General features: G+C 40.5%; 1 protein-coding gene across 1 annotated transcript in view; it reads right to left on the bottom strand.

Moving 5' to 3' along the window:
• The window catches only part of AKNAD1 (AKNA domain containing 1), a 53,889-nt gene extending 33,887 nt beyond the window's left edge, over positions 1-20,002 (bottom strand). The window contains exons 1-9 of the mRNA XM_037808485.1: positions 19,016-20,002; positions 17,014-17,050; positions 16,717-16,865; positions 16,561-16,620; positions 12,395-12,528; positions 7,859-8,012; positions 6,145-6,275; positions 5,710-5,785; positions 1,984-2,075 (exon numbers count right to left, since the gene is read on the bottom strand). Coding sequence (XP_037664413.1) covers positions 1,984-2,075; positions 5,710-5,785; positions 6,145-6,275; positions 7,859-8,012; positions 12,395-12,528; positions 16,561-16,620; positions 16,717-16,865; positions 17,014-17,050; positions 19,016-20,002 — 1,820 coding nt within the window. The remainder of the gene's footprint in view (positions 1-1,983; positions 2,076-5,709; positions 5,786-6,144; positions 6,276-7,858; positions 8,013-12,394; positions 12,529-16,560; positions 16,621-16,716; positions 16,866-17,013; positions 17,051-19,015) is intronic.
• Positions 20,003-20,232: the final 230 nt, after the last annotated feature.

Below are 20,232 nucleotides of genomic sequence, written 5' to 3'. Positions count from 1 at the left end.
ATCTCCAGCTGTGCCCAGGCTGCTGCCAGCTGGAGAGAGGCAGAGTACTTGGGTGTGTGGGGTCGGGGGCTGAGAAGCCAGGCCCCTTCCCTTCTCTCGGAAAAACATGCTCTCCTCCTGAGTCATGTAGTTTCTCACACCTCATTTTCTGTCTCCACCCTCCTCCTCTGGGGCATTGAACATCTGCTCCTCTAAGTGAAAAACCTGGATCTCACTCAAGTAAGTTCCATCCAACACATGACTTCTTTTGCTTCTCTTTAAACTCCTCTGTGCACTAAAATCTTCATGCTGAACTTAACAACCAAGGGCAATTCTACTCGAGAAGGCAGGTTTTCAACCAGACAAACTAGCTCAAGTATAATCTTAAATCCAAAGTTTCACATCAGAAAGAAAGAGATAAGGGTTTTACATTCTCTCCCTCTTCTCTCTTTCTCTCTATATAACAATTTACAAATATCCTGAAAATAGTATACATCAGCAAGCTTCATAAAAACATGTCCCATCAGAGATATATCTAATCTAAAAGATTATTCAGTTTATGAATCATAAGTATACAGCACTCCCTTCATTAATAAACCCTCAGGGATTATGTAGTTTTCAGTGTATAAATTACGTATATCTCCTCATCATTCCCCAGCAGCGGATTCACTGTGAGATCAGATTTTACACTTGGTTGTGCTTTTCTTCCCATTTAGTAAGTAAATTTAGTCTGGAACATTGGTCTCTGTCTTGGTGTTTATGTGATTCTGTACGGTCTGGACTGGAAATTTGGAAGAGAAACACTTAGTTCCTTGAATGTTTAATCAGAGTGTTTGTTTAACGTCAAAACATTTTTATTATACTTAATAAAACCTTAAAAAAAATTTAGACTTTTATTTCAATAAATAAAAATAGGTTGGGGTGACTCAGTGAGATCATTGGTGCCCCTTATATTTAAAAGAAAGCTCAAAGCTGATGATTGACATGTTGATATAAAGGTCCACACCAGATGACACACAGTAATTTTAGCCCAAACACCATGCTGTTTCTTTTTTAGGAGGAGGAAACACAATAGAACATTTATGACAAATGCCCATTCCTGTAGTAGAATGTTTTCTAACAGGAAACTTCAGTCTTTCAAACCTTGTCATCTGCTTCTATTGGAGTCCATTATGTATCTATAATAGTAGTTGCTAAACAGCCCCTCCCTCCTTGACTGTTGACCTTGCAAAGGTAAATTAACCAAGTCCACAGTCCCCGGGGAGCTTGGAGGTGGCGCATCTCTGCTGACTGATAGGAGCTTCAAATAAATGATTCTGAATCCACATGTGCTAATGGGGCTAAAGCAATGAGCGATGCTAAAACATTAAGGATTTCCTGTTAGATTTTCCATCTACAGCTTTTTACACAATTTACAGCTCATTACCTCTGGAAGATTTCTTGCTTGGGAATGAGAAAAAGTGAGCCCTGAGAAGAGGGATTAGGCTGTTTCCAGTGAGACTGGGGGGCAGAGATGGGACCCCACAGGGAAGATTTTAGTGCATCCTAAGGAGTGATGGTAGAAGCTAGAATACAGTGGTGTATAATAGTCCCCCGTCTGGGCAATCTTAAAACATAGCCTTCAGGACCACCTTCCATCAACTGTAGCTGTGATTCTGAACCAAGGGGCTCACTGGAATCACCTGGGGAGATTTTTTAAAAATATTCCTGCCAGGACTCCTACCCTGGTGATACTGATTCAGTAGATGCTGAGACATAAGAATTATTTATAAGTTTCCCTGGTGATTATGATGCTGTTCCTGGTTGAGAATCACTGCCAGAGGGATTCATATGTTGGGAGGGAAGCTGGGCTTTGTGCCCAACCCTGAGATCTGTGATTCTGTAATAACTTGGCCCGTGGCTTCTGGCCCCCAGTCAGTTACTTGATTCCCACTGTTGCTGGATCTATTATCTCAGGACCGACTCCCACCCACCCTGGGAAATAAGCAGCAAGAAACCCCTCACCATTCAAGCACGTGATGGCAGAAGGCACAGCTTGGCCATGGTACCGTTGTCTCTGCATGTTCCTGCCTTCCCGAACAGTTGATAGCATCCTCCTGCACCACAAAGCACACACAGATGTGGATGTGACAGAGGATGTGATTCATCCCGGGCTGCCCAAGCTCGGCACAGTGAGCAGCTCAGACTGGGCTGAACTCACTGAATTTCAGAACTCGAGATAGATTTGCTCTTACAGATGGGGAAACTGAGGCCCCAGCCAACAGGAGAAAGAAAAACAGCTCATCCTTAGTCCTGATTTCTTTCCCAGTGGGGTCTTGCCTCTCATGTCCTGGGGCGAAAGGAAACTTCAACTCTAGCTTTCTTTCTTTCCTTCTCCAAACAGATTTTTAAATCTGGTTTACAGATTAGAGAATGATTCCTACCCACCCCCACCTGCCCAGTTTCAAATTATTCCAAGCTCCACCAGAGACTAGATTTAAGACGATGTTTAACTCTATCAATCTGACCACTGATCAGTAGAGCTCTTAAATATTTCCCAAAGACATATACTCAAATATGAATTAAAAACAAGGCATGGCTACCCCACCTCGATGATTGCTAACATGACCACAGACATAGGGGACTGGTGGTTTGATGGGTTGAGCCCTCTACCATAGGTTCTACCCTTGGGAAGACGGTTGCTGCAAAGGAGAGGCTAGGCCTCCCTGTAATTGTGCCTAAGAGCCTCCTCCCGAATGCCTCTTTGTTGCTCAGATGTGGCCCTCGCTCTCTAGCTAAGCCAACTTGGCAGGTGAAATCACTGCCCTCCCCCCTACGTGGGATCAGACACCCAGGGGAGTGAATCTCCCTGGCAACGTGGAATATGACTCCCGGGGAGGAATGTAGACCCGGCATCGTGGGACGGAGAACATCTTCTTGACCAAAAGGGGGATGTGAAAGGAAATGAAATGAGCTTCAGTGGCAGAGAGATTCCAAAAGGAGCCGAGAGGTCACTCTGGTGGGCACTCTTACGCACACTTTAGACAACCCTTTTTAGGTTCTAAAGAATTCGGGTAGCTGGTGGTGGATACCTGAAACTATCAAACTACAACCCAGAACCCATGAATCTCGAAGACAATTGTATAAAAATGTAGCTTATGAGGGGTGACAATGGGATTGGGAAAGCCATAAGGACCACACTCCACTTTGTCTAGTTTATGGATGGATGAGTAGAAAAATAGGGGAAGGAAACAAACAAACAAACAGACAAAGGTACCCAGTGTTCTTTTTTACTTCAATTGCTCTTTTTCACTCTAATTATTATTCTTGTTATTTTTGTGTGTGTGCTAATGAAGGTGTCAGGGGTTGATTTAGGTGATGAATGTACAACTATGTAATGGTACTGTGAACAATCGAATGTACGATTTGTTTTGTATGACTGCGTGGTATGTGAATATATCTCAAGAAAATGAAGATAAAAAAACAAAAAAAAAAACAAGGCATGGGAACTATCTAGGGACCTAAAATGTTGATTGCATGTCTTTTTTTAAAATACATGCAAATTATACTACTGAATTGAAAATGCTGACAATATCCAGTGTGTATTTTTACTATGGTTGTACCCTCTATTTAAGCAGAAAGTAAATGTACTTTTCCCACCATTATAAACAATGTGGCATAAGCATCATTGCACAGAGGGCTTCTCCCATATTTTGAATTACTTCCTTAGGAAATGACTGGGTCAAAGGTTGCAAACATGTTTGTATGATAATATGCTTTGCCAAATTGCTTTCCACAAATGATTACACAGCCGCCAACAATTCAGGGCGGCTCAGTTCAACCACAGCTTCCTCAGCAGTATAAATTAATTATCACCTGAAAATGTTTTTGTTAATTTTAAAAGGGTGGATGACACCTGGTGTAATTAGCATTTCCTCTGCCATTAAAGGAGGTTTCACCATGTGTTTATTTATTGGTTATATTTCCTATTTGTGGCTTTTCAGTTCATATCCTTGGACCATTTATTTTTTGGAGGGTTTCAAGTCTTTTCTTTTTAATAAAAACAACCATTTGTTGATTGCTCATTATGTGCCAGATACTTCTCATATTCGTCTCCTTTATTTCTTCCCACCTCCCTGGAAGGTTGTCTGGATTTTAAAATAACCCAAGGATCAGAGAATTTAAACTGGCCAATGTGGCACAGTGAGCCTGTGTGGCTCACGTGCTGTGCTCTTAACCACGATGCCACAGCTCTTTTGTGCATTTGTTGGAGCATTTTGTAAAATAAAGATCTCAACCCTGAACATTACTTGCTCTTATTTTCCCAGTTGTCTGTTTCTTTAAAACAGTGACTGTTTTTTACAAAAATTAGTTAAAATGTTGGTGTTAAACAGGAGGTGAAAATGGTGACAAGCCAGAGGAAAATAGGTTGCAATTCACAAAATAGTCAAAGAAACACAGATTAAAACAATGAGGTACCAGTTTTCATTCATCACTTTAGCAAAGGTTGAAAAGAAAAAGAAAAAAATACCCAGGGTGGGCTTGGGTTGGAGACACAGACATTCCTGGGCACTGCTGAGGGCCGTAGACAGGCACACTTTTCTGAAGGCAGGTTGATCAGAATTTTCTACATGTGTACCTTTTGAACCATTAATTGCACTCCTAGGTTTTCATCTGAAGGAAATAATCAACTATGGTCAAAAGTTCGCATGTAAAATTATCTTGCTTGAAGGAGTATTTACAATATCAAGGAACTGGAAAAACCCAAATGTCCATCGAGAAGGGATTGGTTAAATGAATCGGGATACATCCATATAATGAAATGCAACTTAGTTGTTGAAAATGAAGCTATTTTTAAAAAATGAAGCCATAGGTTTATTCTAAGTGATATGGAGATGCCCAAAATATATTAAGTGAAAAGAGCAGATCATAAAGCAATACTATAGTATGATACCATTTTTGCAAAAATGTATGTAGTGTATGCAGAGAATTAAAAATGACTGGAAAATATATACTAAAATTTTAGAAACTTTTCTCAGTGAAATTTTCATCTTGATACCATTTTGTAACTTTATTTTACATTAGACATATATTGCTTTTATAATTAAAAGATAAATTTTTTTCCTTCTTTTTTTTTTTGTTTGTTTTACTCTGTCACTTGCATGCCTACAGGGTCTCCCCAGCATTTGGCATTTAAGGCAGAATGTAGTGAGGGCACCTCCCCTGGAGAGGGGAGACCTGGGATCTGATCTCTTGCCATTTACCCTGGCTAATCTCCTCACCTTTCTAAGCTTCTAGCTCCTCTTCTGCAAAAAGTCTCTGTACAAAGTTCTGAATCAACAGAACGTGCTTATTGTGATAGTTATTATTTAAGACCCAGGGGGTTTTAATCCCAGTAGTTCCTGTTTCCTCATTAAGAAATAATCTCTAGACCCTTGCTACTCAAAGTGTGGTCCCGGGACCAGCAGCTCGGCACTGGCATCACCTGGGAGCTTCTTAGAAAGACAGAATTACAGGCTCATCCCAGACCTACTGAATCAGAGCCGGCTACTTAACAAGATCCACAGGTGATTTGCGGCACCTTCAAGTCATGGAAGCCCTGACCTGAACAGTGGCCCAGCCAAGTTTTCTCCTGAGTGCTGAAAAAGTGGAAATTGTTAGTATGCGAGCAGCTATCACCAATTTCAAGGTCACATTCAGCAACACTAGCTATGGAAAAGAGAGGAGACGGGACTGGCTGCTGGGCATTACCCTGGAGTCAGAAGACAGCCTCCTGGACATCGGATCCGGCTGGTCCTGTGTATCCACGCTCGGTAAGTTTAGATAACTGGCAAAAAATAAAAACAAAGCAATCTGAATTTTAGAATCGGTTCTGAGCTAACTGGGAGCCCCACTTTTGGCGATTGTTTGGCCCCACTTTGGTAGGAAATTTGACGCAGTTTAACGACTCTTTTGGTCTTGACCCACCCGCAGCCCTGCGGCCTCTGGGATCTCTGCTCACAGCGTTGCAGAGGTCAGGCCAGGCCCTCTGGCTGCAGGGGCGAAGGTGGAGGAGCCAGGTCCCCACCCCTCCACCCCCAGATGTGTAACTCGCAGTCCAACTCCACTTCTTGGATATTTCGTGACGGGCTGCGTGAGCTCCCTTCCTCCCGGCAGGGGCTGCGGGGATTGGGGGCGGGGACTCACGTCTGCTGGTCCAGCTCCTGGAGCTCCTGGAAGGAGGGGTTCTCCTTTGTTCCTGCAGAGGACACCCCTATCTCCTCACTCCCACACGTGCCCGGGGACCCAGAAGGGCTGCCAGGGTGCTCCTTGAGGATCTGCGGGAAACCACACAGAGGCTCTTGCCTGTAGGGTTGCAGCCCCACGGGAGGTGACTCAACGTTGGTTCAACACCCCAGACCACCCCTAACTCCTGCCTGATTCCATTCTCCTGACTCCTCTCCTAGCTGCCTCCTCCTCCAGGACGCAGTTCAGATCTCATCCTCTCTGAAAAGACTCCCCTGACCATCTCCCTAGTACCTCTAGTCTCCCAGTTAGTTACTTTCAGTCATATCCTACTATTTATAGTCACAATAGCTAATTCCCAGGTAGTGTTCCTACCGTGAGCCAGGTTCTGTTTTAAGTACTTTATATATATTAACTCATTTAAACTTCATAACAACCCTGCGAGACAGGTATTATCATTCCCAATTTAAAGATGAGGAAACTGAGGCACAGAGAGGTTACATAACTTGCCCAAGGTCACAAAGCTAGTAAGTGACACAGCCAGTATTTGAACCCAAGAAGTCAGGCTTCAGAGTCCAATTCAACATGTATTGTTACTTCCTGCATAGCACTTTTAACTTTCTGTAATTATATGGTTTTTTTATTTGTTAATTGTGTATCTCCATCACAGAAATGTAAGCAGCTGTGAACCTTGGAGGCTGCTTGCAAAGCACTGGAATTGATTTAAATCCACAATGGCTCAGGGTACACCATATCAAGCTTTGACTTCTCTACCAAGCATTCAGTCAGATAATCAGATACAAAGATGAGTAAGGAGCAGAGGTAAATGAGACAGACGCAGGGCTGTGGAAACACAGAAGATGGAGCAAAGAATTCTGCCAGAGGTAAGAGCTGAGTATTGAGGCTGCATAAATGACATAACTCTGAAGATGGCCCTTGAATGAATGGGATTTTGCCAGGCACATAAGTATTTTGAGGAGGCAAACAGTTCTTTGGAAAGGCAAACATTTTTATAATCTTCTTTATCTGTAACTAAAATCTCATTCAAGTCTTGGGTATTAGCCATAGGCTGTCTTCAAATACTGTATGAAATGAAAGAGTCAATTTAAGGCAATTATTCAGCTGTTTCCATTTCCCAGAATTTCAATTTTATCTGAAGTGTTCTGGTAACTGAGGCTAAAAACACAAAACGTGTGCAAGCAGTGGTGATTGATTTGAATTCTCAACCTTGCGTATGTAGACAATCCAAAAGAATTTAACTTGAGAGAAGGAAAACTCAGAAGTGGATTCAAGGGGAAGAATTCTCTTGCTGAATGTGTTATTCTTTATTTAGAAGAGAGAGTACAAAACTATTAAGAAGGAAAATTATTTCTTCCAGATATGACCCGTAAAAATTTTACTATTCATCTAGAAGAAATAGCTCTTCAGCAGTTCATCAGTTTAAACTGCATCATTCTATCCTAAACTGAGCCTTTTCAAAAATCAACACTTGAAATAGCTTCTAATTAAAAAAAAAAATGTTTCCATTTTAAGCAATATGATTCATTGGACTTTGGAAAGTCAAGTTTTCATGAAGTATTAAAATAGGATTCAGTGATTCCATGAATTAGGATCCTACAAACACATAAAAAACGTATTTCCTGGCACCAAATTAAGCTATAGGTTGCTGAGTTACCTCATTTGAGGGTGGAGAGGATATGGATGCCAAGACATCCAGGTTGATTGGCGAGCCCACAGGAGAGAGAACTGTAGGATACTTGCTTTCATCAATTTTCTCTTTAACATCTTCAAGTAGCATCTCCAACTTGAAAATTTCGCCTTCCACTTTTCTAAGTAAACATAAACAGAGGCATTATCAAATAAACCCTTCTGGGCTAGTAAACTTTCTAATTAGTAACAACAGTTCTTGACCATTGCATTGATCTATATTATCAGTGTGGTCTGCCTTCAAACGGGAAGGCCAGTGGGTCACCCGTCCTGGCTGGCATCCTGTTCATAGCTTTACTGTGAAGGCCTGGGCTCTGTTCTCCTTTCCTTGCTCTTTGTGTAGGTGTCCTTGGGTAACTCGCTTAGTTGGTCCTCTGGTGTCTCAGCTATAACCTGGGGAATAACAATAGCCTGCTTATCTAAATTGATCCAGATCCCTTATAGGTCTAATATCTGTGATTCTATGGGAAAAATTGTTCATGCTAATTTAAAAAGAGGAAGGATATAAAATATTTGAATAATTGTAACAAATTATCTAATCTGTATGACTATATGTACATGTGTAATATATATATAAATATACAAAAATATATCGTTTTACCCAACAAAGAGAATTCATGTTCTTCAGATTCATTACTTTTACACAAATTTCTTCATATTAACCCACAATGAAAAAGCCCAACAAATTCTAAAACTTTAAAAATTATACAGCTCACAGTCTCTGATCGCTGGAAATTAATAACAAAAATATCATAAAACAATCTACATAATTGGAAATTTTAAAAACATTCATCTAATTAACTTTTGGATTAAAGAGGAAATGAAAATGGAATTAGGGATAATTTATAAGTGGATGATAATGATATAATATGAAAAACAATGTGATACAGTTAAAACAGCACTGTAAGGGAAATTTGTAGTCTTAAAAATACATCATTGGGGAAAAGTTCAAAAATCAATAAGCTAAATCTTCAAATCTGGAGGGCAGAAAAACAGATATGTACAAAATAAATCTAAGAAAAGGAAAGGATTCATAAAAGTAAACTGAAATAAATGAAATTTAAAGGAATTTGATCAACAAAATAAAACATGTTCTCTTTGAAAATATCAGTAAAATAAACTGCTGGACACTTGGAGAAACATAAATGCTAGGAATGAGAAAGGAAAAATAACAATGGAAAAATTTTTAATAAAAGGAATTGGACAGCTCCATATTGACAGTTGAAAATCTAGATGAAATGGACCAGTTTCTAGGAAAATATAAATTATTAAAATTTACTCAGAAAGAGGTAGGAAATATGAAAAGACCAATAACCAGAGAAAAATGGAAAAAGTTGTCAAAAATCTACTCCCCAAAAGGCATCGAGTACAAGTGGTACTTATGGGTGAGTTCTACCAAGAGTTTAAGGAACAGATAATTCCTATGTTTTTAAACTCTTCTGGAACATAAAAGGAAAATGGTAAATTTCCCAACTCATTCCATGTTTCATCATTTGGATATTTATTAATATAATTTACTACATTAATAGATTAAAAGAGAAAAATTGCATGACCTTCTAAATAGATTTCTAAAACCTATTTGATTACATCAAACATCTTCCTAAATTAAGAAAACAAAAACAAATCCTAGTAAGTTAAGAATAGAAGGAAACTTTCTTGTTAAGGCGTGTCTAATTGAACCTACAGTAATCATCACATTTGGAAGGATTCCAGTTAACATTAGGAACACGTGAAGAATGCTTGCTTTCACTAGTATTATTCAATATTGTCCTGAAAAACCTAGCAAATGAAATAAAGCAAGAAAAATAAACAAGATACACAAGAGTTGGAGGGAAGTAAAGAAGTAAAGTCTAAGTATTTGGGGGAACAAAGGAAAAACTTATTTTCAGATGCTATTATTGTCATACTTAAAAATCAAGACAATCAGCTGAAAACCAACACAACACTAAAATGAGAATTGCATAAGGTAGGCCAGTACAAGCTAAATATATAATTTTTTGTATATCTTACATAGCAATTAGGAAAAATCTATTAACAATACTCAGAAAAAAACTTTTAAAATAGCTAGGAAGAAACTTAACAAAAATGTGTAAAATCTACATGGAAGAAAACAGGTTCCTGGATGGGAATACTCATTGGAAAGATTTTTAACTCTTCCCAAGTTAATTTGTAAATTTAATATTGTACAATCCTAAACAAAATTTTAAGGGGATTTTATTAAGGAAACTTGGTGAGTTGATAAAAGATTATTTGTAAGAAGAGTGTGCAAAATTACCAAAGAAAGTTAAAACAAAAAAAAGAAATTTCAAAATTTATACTCAAGTGTAGTCATTAAAAATGGTTTGGTCATGTAGAATAGAAACATAGATCAATGGGACAGAATAGAACCAGGTCCACACAAACGTGAGGTTTTATATATGATAAAGTGGCTTTTTCCACCAGTGGGGAAAGGCTGCCCTATTAAATAGGTGGCAGGGCAATGATCTAATCAGAAAAAAAACAAAGTGATAAAAAATCAAATAAAATATAGGAAAGCATGTTTATAATCTAGCTGGCAGAAGAAAGTAACAGGAGAAAGGAGAGACTGAAATTTTAAGAGAAACAAATAAAATGCTGGAACAAAGGCTCCAAAGTAGGAGGAAGGGATGGGCTCCAGGGCCGTGACTAGAGGGGTTGGAAAGTGAGTGAAGGAAGGAAGAGGTGAAACATGAAGATTTGGAGAAGGAGAAAAGACATTTTAGGGGGAATTCATGGTCTTTTCTATAAAACAAGAAAATAGATTAGATGTTCAGAGAATATCAGGGAGTGGAGATTGACAGAGGTAGAACCCCACTTCTTGACTACTTGGCTTCTGGTGCTAGTACGTGAAAGAATCAAATGACTATCAGATTCTGAAAAAACAAGATGCATGCAATCCAAAAAAATATTTTTGCAACATTACCTTTTAAAGATGAGGTTTTTAATTAGAGCAGAACAGCTGATTTAGAGTAAACAAATGATTAATCAAGGAATTTGCAGGATTCTTGAACTAACAGAAGCTTATCTACAATGGCCTTTGGATTCAACATGTAGAAGGTTCTCCATATACCAAGACCCCAAGGGTGGTATGGGGTCGTGCTCCTATTGCCATGTGGTGCCCAACTGAGAACAGAGGACCAATCTAAAGCTGCCCAGGCTTTGCTGGTCCTGGGGTAGATACAACTGAGTTTGGGGATCAGTTGAGCCCCTTCCTTTTCCCTGACGTTGAAAGCTCTCCTGCCTATGGGATGTAATTGTGGTTGAAACTCTTCTGATTTATACTGGTGCTGGGCTCAGTGTGGTTGTAACTAGGATATAAATAATACATTGCATCACGTTGGTTTTACTGTGCAGAAAGGCCTGTCTTTAAAACGACTGCCAAAACAAGTGGGATTCCTTGGAAAATAAATAACATTATTTTTAAAATTTTTAAACAAATAGTGAAATCATGTGGAGACTTCCCCCACCCTGACCCCCAGAGGGAAAAATAAACCTTTGGGGAAAACCAATATTAAAATCCCATCCTTGCTGTCTAATTACTCAGTTTGGATATAACAGTAGACAGAGGTTCCATTCATTTTGAAAGAGTAAAATTGTACCTCAGGAAAAAATACCTTAGGATCCTAGTGCCAGAACATAAACCATTGAGATATTTTGGCAGCAAGAATAGATTCCGTGTTAAAATGCTATGAATAGAAAGAGCTGAACTTACAAGTATTAAGACTACTAAATGGAATCTTTTAATGCATCCCAGGAAATTATATGGAAACAATCCTAGCTCGAGTCCTGGAATACATCTTAAAATTGTTTGGACTGGAGAGAGAAGAGTGTGGTGCTGTAAAAATGGCCAGCTGCAAACGTCAATATGAGTGTGCAGCCAAGTTTCTAAGGTGAATTAACCCAGAAATCATTTGACTTTAAACTTGAACATTTTCCCCTTATCAGGATTTGTAGATCTCTCACCCCAACACTAACCAACCTAACAGTGATCCTTTCCTGCTCATTACCCCCTTGAAATTTTCAGTAAATGGGAACGAGACGGGAAAAACAGGGAAAACAAAAGAACCAGGCAGGGATGGGGAGAAAGGGAGAGGAAAGGAAGGAGGAGGAGAGGACAGGAGGGGCTTGCAGGGCAGAGGGCTCTCCAGGGTGAGCACATGAGCCTCTCTCTGGTTTTCCTGTGCTGCTCTTGGTCTCACAACCAAGTATAGTGACAACCAGCAAAATGCAAAATGGTGGCACAAGAGCTCGCCTCTGGGAGACCCTGGTTCATTTGGGGGCTCCATCTGACTCAGTGCCCAGCACGGGACCTTACACATAGCATGTATTCCACAGGTATTTGTTGCATGAGGAGGAACTTTGTTCATTGGTGGCCCAGTTTTTGCTGATCCTAGGCCAGTGGCACTAAGCCAGCAGCCACATCAGAATCCCACCTAAACGAGGTCAGCATAAACCCTCCACCTCATGCAGTTGGTTTAAACTTGACCTTTCTGGATCAAAGTCACTGACAGCTGGTGATTTATGCTTGTGGTCTTGCTGCTGCAAGGTCAGATGCTTCTCCTTGGTGGCCAGAAACTCCTGCTCCAGCAGTTCAAGATTTCCCTGCAGTTTCTCCAGGACCTGCAGCAGTAAAGTCACTGGAATCATTCACACATAATCCTTTGTGTGCATTGCTTTCCCCAAAACACAATGAGGGTGTACCCTGCAGTAGTGCCAAAACGAAGCCACCATCCTTCTCCTGGCAGCACCAATTGTTTTGTGGCACAGTCTGGCATCTACAATATATACAACCAAAATCCAGCTCAACCTTCACAACATCTTTATGCTACATAAGCTCAAAAGTACAGTCACTTCTGGTTTCTCTCCCAGAGCCCACTTGCGGCCTCTGAAGTTCCTTAGTAGGACATTAATAATGCTGTATATTTGCAGAATGATTTTCAGCTTACAAGCATATTCCCATTCCTTATTCTACTTCATCATGTATCAATATTGTGAATGTTGCAAAGTATAATTTATTATCCCAGCTTTATGAGGAGGAAATTGGAGCTCTAGGGGATATGTCTGAAGCCTCATAGAACTTAAAAATGGAATTGCAGTTAGAGGGCCAGGGTTCAAGTCAGTGAGCCCTTGGAGGGTGAGATGGGGAAGAAACAGCAGGAAGATTTAGCCAAAAGTTGTGAAGGGGTCTTCCACACATCACCATGCAGGCGAGTGTTGAAACCATACAGGTCAAGGCCTAGTCTTGAAGATGTACAGAGGCTTCAGCCTCACATCCACAACTGGCAAACGTTCCCTGAGCACTGCCAATGGATGGTCCTGGCCCAGAAGTATGAGAGATTCAAAAATTGTGCCAAGCCCAGTGCCTGGTTCTCAGGGACATTTTTTCCAGTAGGGAAAAGAGACTGTGAATTGGAATCCCTTGTGGAAGAAGTGAGATTTAAGTCAGGCTTGAAGGATGATGAAGAGGGCCTGGATCAGGCAGTATCCAGGGAAATGGAGAAGAAGGGATGAATTGGAGAGATATTTGCCAAGGGTGAGAATATAGCATCATTGGGCTACAGAGTCAGACACACCTGGGTTTGAGTTCAGACTCTGTCACTTACTAATGTATCGTCTTGGGCAATTTGAACTCTGTAAGCTTCAGTTTTCTCATCTGTAAAACTGAGATAATAACAACCCTCACCTCAGATTATAGTGAAAATGAAATGAAAGCATGTATGTAAAAGCATTTGGCATAGTGCCCAGAGCAGCATAGTAAATACTCAGTAGATGGCAACTATTATTATTATTATTATTATTATTATTATTATTTAAAATGAATAAAAATGTGTTTGGCTATAGGGTATAAAAAACGGCAAGGAGGGGGCAGATCTTTTTCCAATTCTCCCACCACCTTCTCTGTCCTTCACCTTCCTCTGTGTCCCAGGAGGCTGATCTAATGGGCTGTATTAACAGGCTTCCTTGCCCTCTGACTTCAATGGGTTTCAGCCAATGGAAGACCATAGCCAAAGATAAAGGGATTGGACAAGGATGATGTAGGGGAATTTATTCCCCTGTCTCCCCTCTCCCCAGGTCTTCATGGATTAGCCATTTCCCTCTAGCAAAGGCCAGGGTGCTTGTCAGCTACTCCTACAGCTTACAGTTACTCTCTTCCAGTTCTAGTACTTGCTCTTCCCCTATATCTTCAGCTCTAAGGATGAAGCAGCTCCCCATTGTTACTTCCACGAGATGCTTCTCCATCTCTTATTGGTTTTCCTAAATCCACACTGATGTAAATAATGCCTTTGGTGGTAGACTGAATCAAGTTCTCCACAAAGACATGTTCAAGTCCTAACTCCTGGTTCTTTGGGTGTGGACTCCCTTGTGAATATGATCTTTGAAGATCCTATTTAGATGAGGCCACACTGAATCAGGGTGGACCTTAATGCATATGACTGAGAGTCCTTAGAACCAGAGGAAATTGAGATGCACCCAGTCAGTGGAGGCCAGGGGAGAAGAGGGAAGATACAATACCATGTGACAGAGGCAGATATTGAGTTATACATTGCCAGCTTCCAGAGAAAGCCTGATCCTACCAACACTTTGATTTTGGACTTCCAGTCTACAAAATTGTGAGACAACAAATCCCATTGTTTAAGCCAACCAGTTCTGTGGTATTTGTCATAGCAGCCCTGGTACAACTAAGACATACATGAAATTTGCCTTGATTATCTCATTTGAGTGAGCCCTCTGGTTCCTGCCAGGACCTAACTGATACTGAAAGTATCAAAGGACAACACTCAGATTTCCATCTTAGGAGGTGGCAAGAATGTGACACCACTTACTAAAATGAGGAAATTGGAAAGGCTAACCAGTTTGAGTGAAGGTATCAATGTTGGACAATGTAGTGAAATTGAGATATTCAGGTGAAGATACGCACGAACATTTGGACTATAGTTGAGGAGCTAGGACTAGTAATTTAGGAATTCATGCATGAAAATGGCAGTTGAAGCCGGGAGAGTGAATTAGGTGTTCAAAGGAAAGAGGAGAAAGAGAAAGCAGAAGAAAGTTAGTTCTGACTTATAATTTAGTATCCTGGAATTTTAAATTGTACTGTAACTCAGAAGAAAAGAAAGGGCACAGTTTGCTAGGCTTAAAGGTACCTCATTTAACTCTTGTAACAACTCTGAGATGGGGAGACATGCCACAATATATCTAAGATTGTATGAGCTGAGAAGTAGAACCGGGATGTAAGCTCCAAAATCCAAATGCTTTCTACTACGTTATGCTGCTCAAGCTGAGAAGTTTAGTTTTGCCTCTGTCTGGCTTTCTTCCAACCCTGAACCAAACGGGCCTGGAACTCTCAGACCACAGGCTGACACCGTCAGGAGCCACTTTTACTGTCCTCAGTTCCAAGAGAATCATGGCCTCTGAGTCAGTTCAATCATGCCTTGACCCAATTCTCTCTGCTTTGGCTGGTCCTTCTCTAATACTATATTTTCCCAGATCCTGAAAGCTTGCATTTTTGGAGATCTACTTTATCTGTCATTCACTCCCTAATCCCTGCAATCTGACTTCTACAGATCCACCACTTTGTTGACTCTGGGCTTGCCAAGGTCTCTCATGACCTCTTGGTTGCCAAATCCAATGCTCGTCTTGCTTTCCTTACTAACTTGTACATTTGACAGTGTGGACCACTCCGCCATGCTTAAACCACTCTTTTCCCTTGGCTTTCACAGTTCTGCTCTCTCCAGGTCTGCCTCTGACCTTTCTGGTCACTCCTTCTTGGTCTCCTTTGTGGATTCCTCTTCTTTCACCTGCCACCTGGTTGCTGTTTCCCATCATTTTATCCGTGGCCCTCACCCCTTGCATATTTTACCTGGGCCATCTCATCCACCCCATAGTTTCAACCCACACCTATTCTCAAATCTACATTTCTGGCCCAAATAAATGCTCTGAGGTCCTGATCCACCACTCCAACTGCCCCGCCCCCCCAGACCACTCCCCTTGGAAGTCAAACTCAAACTCAGAAGGTCCCAAACTGAATTCGACATCTTGACTCTTGCTTGCCTCCCACACCCATTCTGAACTGGCTCCTCCACTTTTATTGCTGACCTTGGTTGCCCAAGCCAGCAATCTGGAACTCATCCAAGCCTCCTCCCTTCTCTTTTTCATTACTTTCAAACTGTTACCACTTCCTTAAACCCTTAGATTTGTTGCCCTCTCCATCTCACTGCTAGCCATGGATTATGGATTTCTAATCAATCTCTAATCAATCTATTTTAGGAGGTTTCATAGTTTTATATATTGGATTGCCAAATACCAGCAATGTTTATAACCTTTCCACTATGACCCATCAATTATGGACCGTCTCACCCTTATAATGGCTTACATTTTCTTCTCTTGAACCTCCTATGTTCCTAGATTTATTATGAGGTGACTGGTGAGGAATAACAGCCATAAGTAATAGGTTTCTGGGAAGGAAAGAGGGCTAAATACATATGGAGATAATATTCTAAGCTTCTTTAGCCCCCATAACACGAAGATAGTTTAATCTTCAGCAAAACATTTCCACTCCCACCAACATAGAGAAAACATGACACTATAATGACATTTTTTATCCATGTCAAATTCCTTAATAAAAGTAAATATAAACTGGATAAAATTTGTTACCAGACTCCTGTCTTGGAAATGGAGAGAGTCCTGTGCTATTCTTTTGGAAAATTCTTGAACCTGCAGTGAAAAAAAACAATATTTCGTTAATGGCATTGTGTCTTATGTTTGCATTTTGTTACTTCTATTGTTTACAATGAGCTTTAAAAGTATTACTTTAGTCTTCAGTTGATCAGTCTGTTCTTTTAACTTCTGACACATCTGTTGCCCTTGCGCTATTTTTTGAAATATGTATGAAGAACTTGAGGAATGGTCTTCCTGAGAGGTTGATGACAATTCAAGGAGACGTGTCTCGGATTCTATTCCTATATAAGAAAGAGTAAGTTTTGGCTACCATTCACATCAACCTATCACAGATTTATTAGGTACTGAAAAGAAATTTGTTAGGTACTGTTTTTAAAAAAAATCCTCAAAATATATATCTAACTCAAAGAAGTTTAAAAATTATAGTACCTCTAAGTTCTTGGTGGATATGTATTGTAGGCTCCATCTGCACAATGAAAGGATAAAAAACATTAACGTTGATACAGATCAACAAAGCCACTATACAGAATGACCAGGTTCTGGGCATCGTGAGGGACATCCACTGCTGTGGTCGAGAGCCAGGGTCCTGATGCCAACATTGCATTCCTGAAACTTGCCTGCTGGGGTGACCCCAGACAATTGCTGAATCACTAAAGCCTCATATTCCTCAATGATAAAATGGTGTTAGTAATAGAACCTACCTCCAGGGTTGTAATGAGGATTATTGTTTAATATTTGCCACAACAGCTGGCACATGGTAAGCATTCAACACATGCTAGCTGTCATTACTATTGCGTTTGATACTAGTGTGTGGAATACTCAAACATTTCTCCTGAACCTAGACTGAAAGCTCCTTGAGGGCAGATACATTGCTGGTCTTGTCACAGCTCTGTTGCTGGTGCTTCACTGGCACCGAACACACAGTAGTCGCACTCTGGGGAATGATATAAAACAGCGTATGTTAAGTTCCAGCATGTGTGTCAAGACGTGTTTGTTTACATGGGACCCTTTTCTACTCACCACAGGGATTTATAATTTCAGAGCGATACACCTTGAGGGCCTCCTCACTGATCCCAACACATAAAGCCCAGAAACCTGCTAGTGCCAGAGACCTAAATGGTAGTGGTCAAATTAGACCAATTATATGTTGGCTATGAAACCTATAGGGCCCAGGTCTCTAACCTGATAGGACTGGAGAAAATCAGACATAGACCCCAGACTCCCACTGCCAGAGAGGGATGAGGCTGCTATTCATTCTGCCATCACTAGCCACGGGGCACTGAGAACTGGGCACACAGGGAAGTTCTTCTGCAAGCACAGTAAGAAAGGCCAATGTCACAGCAGTGCAGATCTCTCCAAGACAGAGAAACTTCCCAGTCATGGCCAGGTGAGCTGCTGACTTGGGGTGGGGTGGGGTGGAAGGTCTACTCAGTCTCCAGAGGGTTCAGTAGAAGAGAAGGGAGTGGAAACATGAAGGGATGGAAATGGACACAGGCAGACAGGGTTTTTCAGTCTAGGCTACTTTTCATATTAAGGGCTTAAAAGAAAGATCATACAGTCCTGGCAAAGTGTCAAAGAACTAAAACGTTTACTTTGATCATCAATGTGTATTTATTTTACTATTGAGCTTCAAATAATCAATGATATCCTGAGCCTCAGCATGTTGGGGAGTTAGATGGGGACAACAGAAGGATGGGAAAATGGGGTAAAGGAAAAGGGGGTAATGGTATAAATTAAGCATTAACATAATTTTGTACTAAATGGTTAATGATACAATAAGCTTGAAATATGTTATTAAAGATCTTAATTCCATTTGTCATCAGTAACTGAGGGCATAATATATATAAGACACAAGGTCAGGCCTCAGGGGAAAGTGAGGCAATGGAAACATGAAGACAAGGTCGCTACCCTCCAGAGTTGTCCAATCTAGTGGAAGAAACAGATACTTCTCAAGCAGCCTGAGGTAAATGCTCCAACTGAAATCCTAGACTATAAAACAGTGACTTGGGGGATCTGAAAATCCTGTGGCTCAAGTAGGAATTGAAGGAGGCTGTGAAAATAAGCAGGTCTTCAATAAGTAGAAATGGGATGTTGCATGCAACACGGGGACTCAGATCGGCCAGGGCCTAAGGAGAGGTTGGCACCAGCCCATAACTGAGGATGACAGTTCTTGATTAGAAGAGTAAAATGAAAGTAACAAAAACAAATGGGGGGACCCAAATTCCAATTTGGATTTTATCCTATTATGTGTTGTTGTTAGTGAGGACACCCACTATTTTCTAAGAGGTCAAGTCACTTGCCCAGGGTGACCCAGAGGTCTGATTGAAACCTCAGAACTAGAACCCAGCTCCATGCCCCTTCCAAAAAACCACACTGATATAGATGAGTAGTGACACTGAATATGTTTCCGCTAGAGACTGCTTTCACTTACCTGGATTTGTTCTGAAGTTTCAGTAGTTTCCTTTCTCTGCTTTTGATGCTGTTCTTCAGTACAATTTGACGTAGGTGTGGTTGCTAAAATATCTTGCACAAGAGCTGATTTACCTCTCAGGTTAGAAGATCTGGTTTGTTTAGCCATTGTAAGTGGTTTATTAATCATGTTATTTTTAGGGATTTTCACTTTGGGAGCAATTTTAGAGAAATCAGGGAGCCGGTAATGAACTTGACCTTGGCCATATTTGAATCCATTGCCCAAACTTGCTCTTTCAGTCTGCCGTTTCTGGGGTGCCTGTCCTTGGACTCTTTTTTGTTTATCCCTTGGGCCCTTGACTTTAGTTAGGAAATTAAAATTTTCTTGCAGGTTATCTCCAGCAACCACTGGCTCTTCTAAATCAGAGGTACTTTTTTCTGTCATGATTGGAGAACAACTGAGTTTATTGCTGTTTTCTCTATCACTTTGGGGATTGAGTTGGTCAGTGAGTTCTGAGGTTTTTTCTTTTGGCCAAGAATTCTGAATATAATGTGAACTCACATTTTTAGTAATAGCTTCATCAAAACTGTCAACATTAGAAATCTCTGGGAGAGTTTCACAATCAATGCCTTGCCCATTTAAGAATTCCTCTTTGGAAAGATGATTGAGTAAAATAACAGAAATATTTGACCGTGAAGCATCTTCTTTCTTAGTTGGGAGCTGAAGAATTCCAGTGCATTGGTTCTCTTTGTCATGTTTTTTGTTGACAGCATTTTCAGTAGTTTTCTCCACAGTCATGGTCATATCCACGTTTTTAAAAGTTTCACTATGTGTAGCCTTTTCTTGAGTGTTGCCTCCTGTTAAAATAATTTGATCTGAGACGAGAATGTCATTTTTTGAGGTAGAATTGTAATCTCTGGAAATCTTAATCTGGGGGAGATGCCCATTATAAGTCAAATCCTCCTGTTGCTTAAAAGATGTATCTTCTGAAAAATCGGCTTCGTCCATGTGTTTGCAGCCTGGTAGTGCTTGTCCTCTGCTGCCTGGTATTGACGTGCTTAATTGTTAACAGTAGATCTGGTTTGCATTGATTGTCTTCATTTTGTGTCCTGTTCTGTGAAAAATAAGAAGAACCTCATTGCTAAATATATTGGATAAAACTATGCTTTTCCTGGCATCATTGCCAGACAAAATGAATGTTTTTTTTAAGAGAAATTCACTTAACAAACATGAAGACA

This window comes from Choloepus didactylus, chromosome 2, assembly GCF_015220235.1.
Source record: "Choloepus didactylus isolate mChoDid1 chromosome 2, mChoDid1.pri, whole genome shotgun sequence".
Classification (NCBI taxonomy): Eukaryota; Metazoa; Chordata; class Mammalia; order Pilosa; family Megalonychidae; genus Choloepus; species Choloepus didactylus.
Note: the sequence above shows the minus strand (reverse complement) of the source record. Positions and strands in the feature narration are given on the sequence as shown.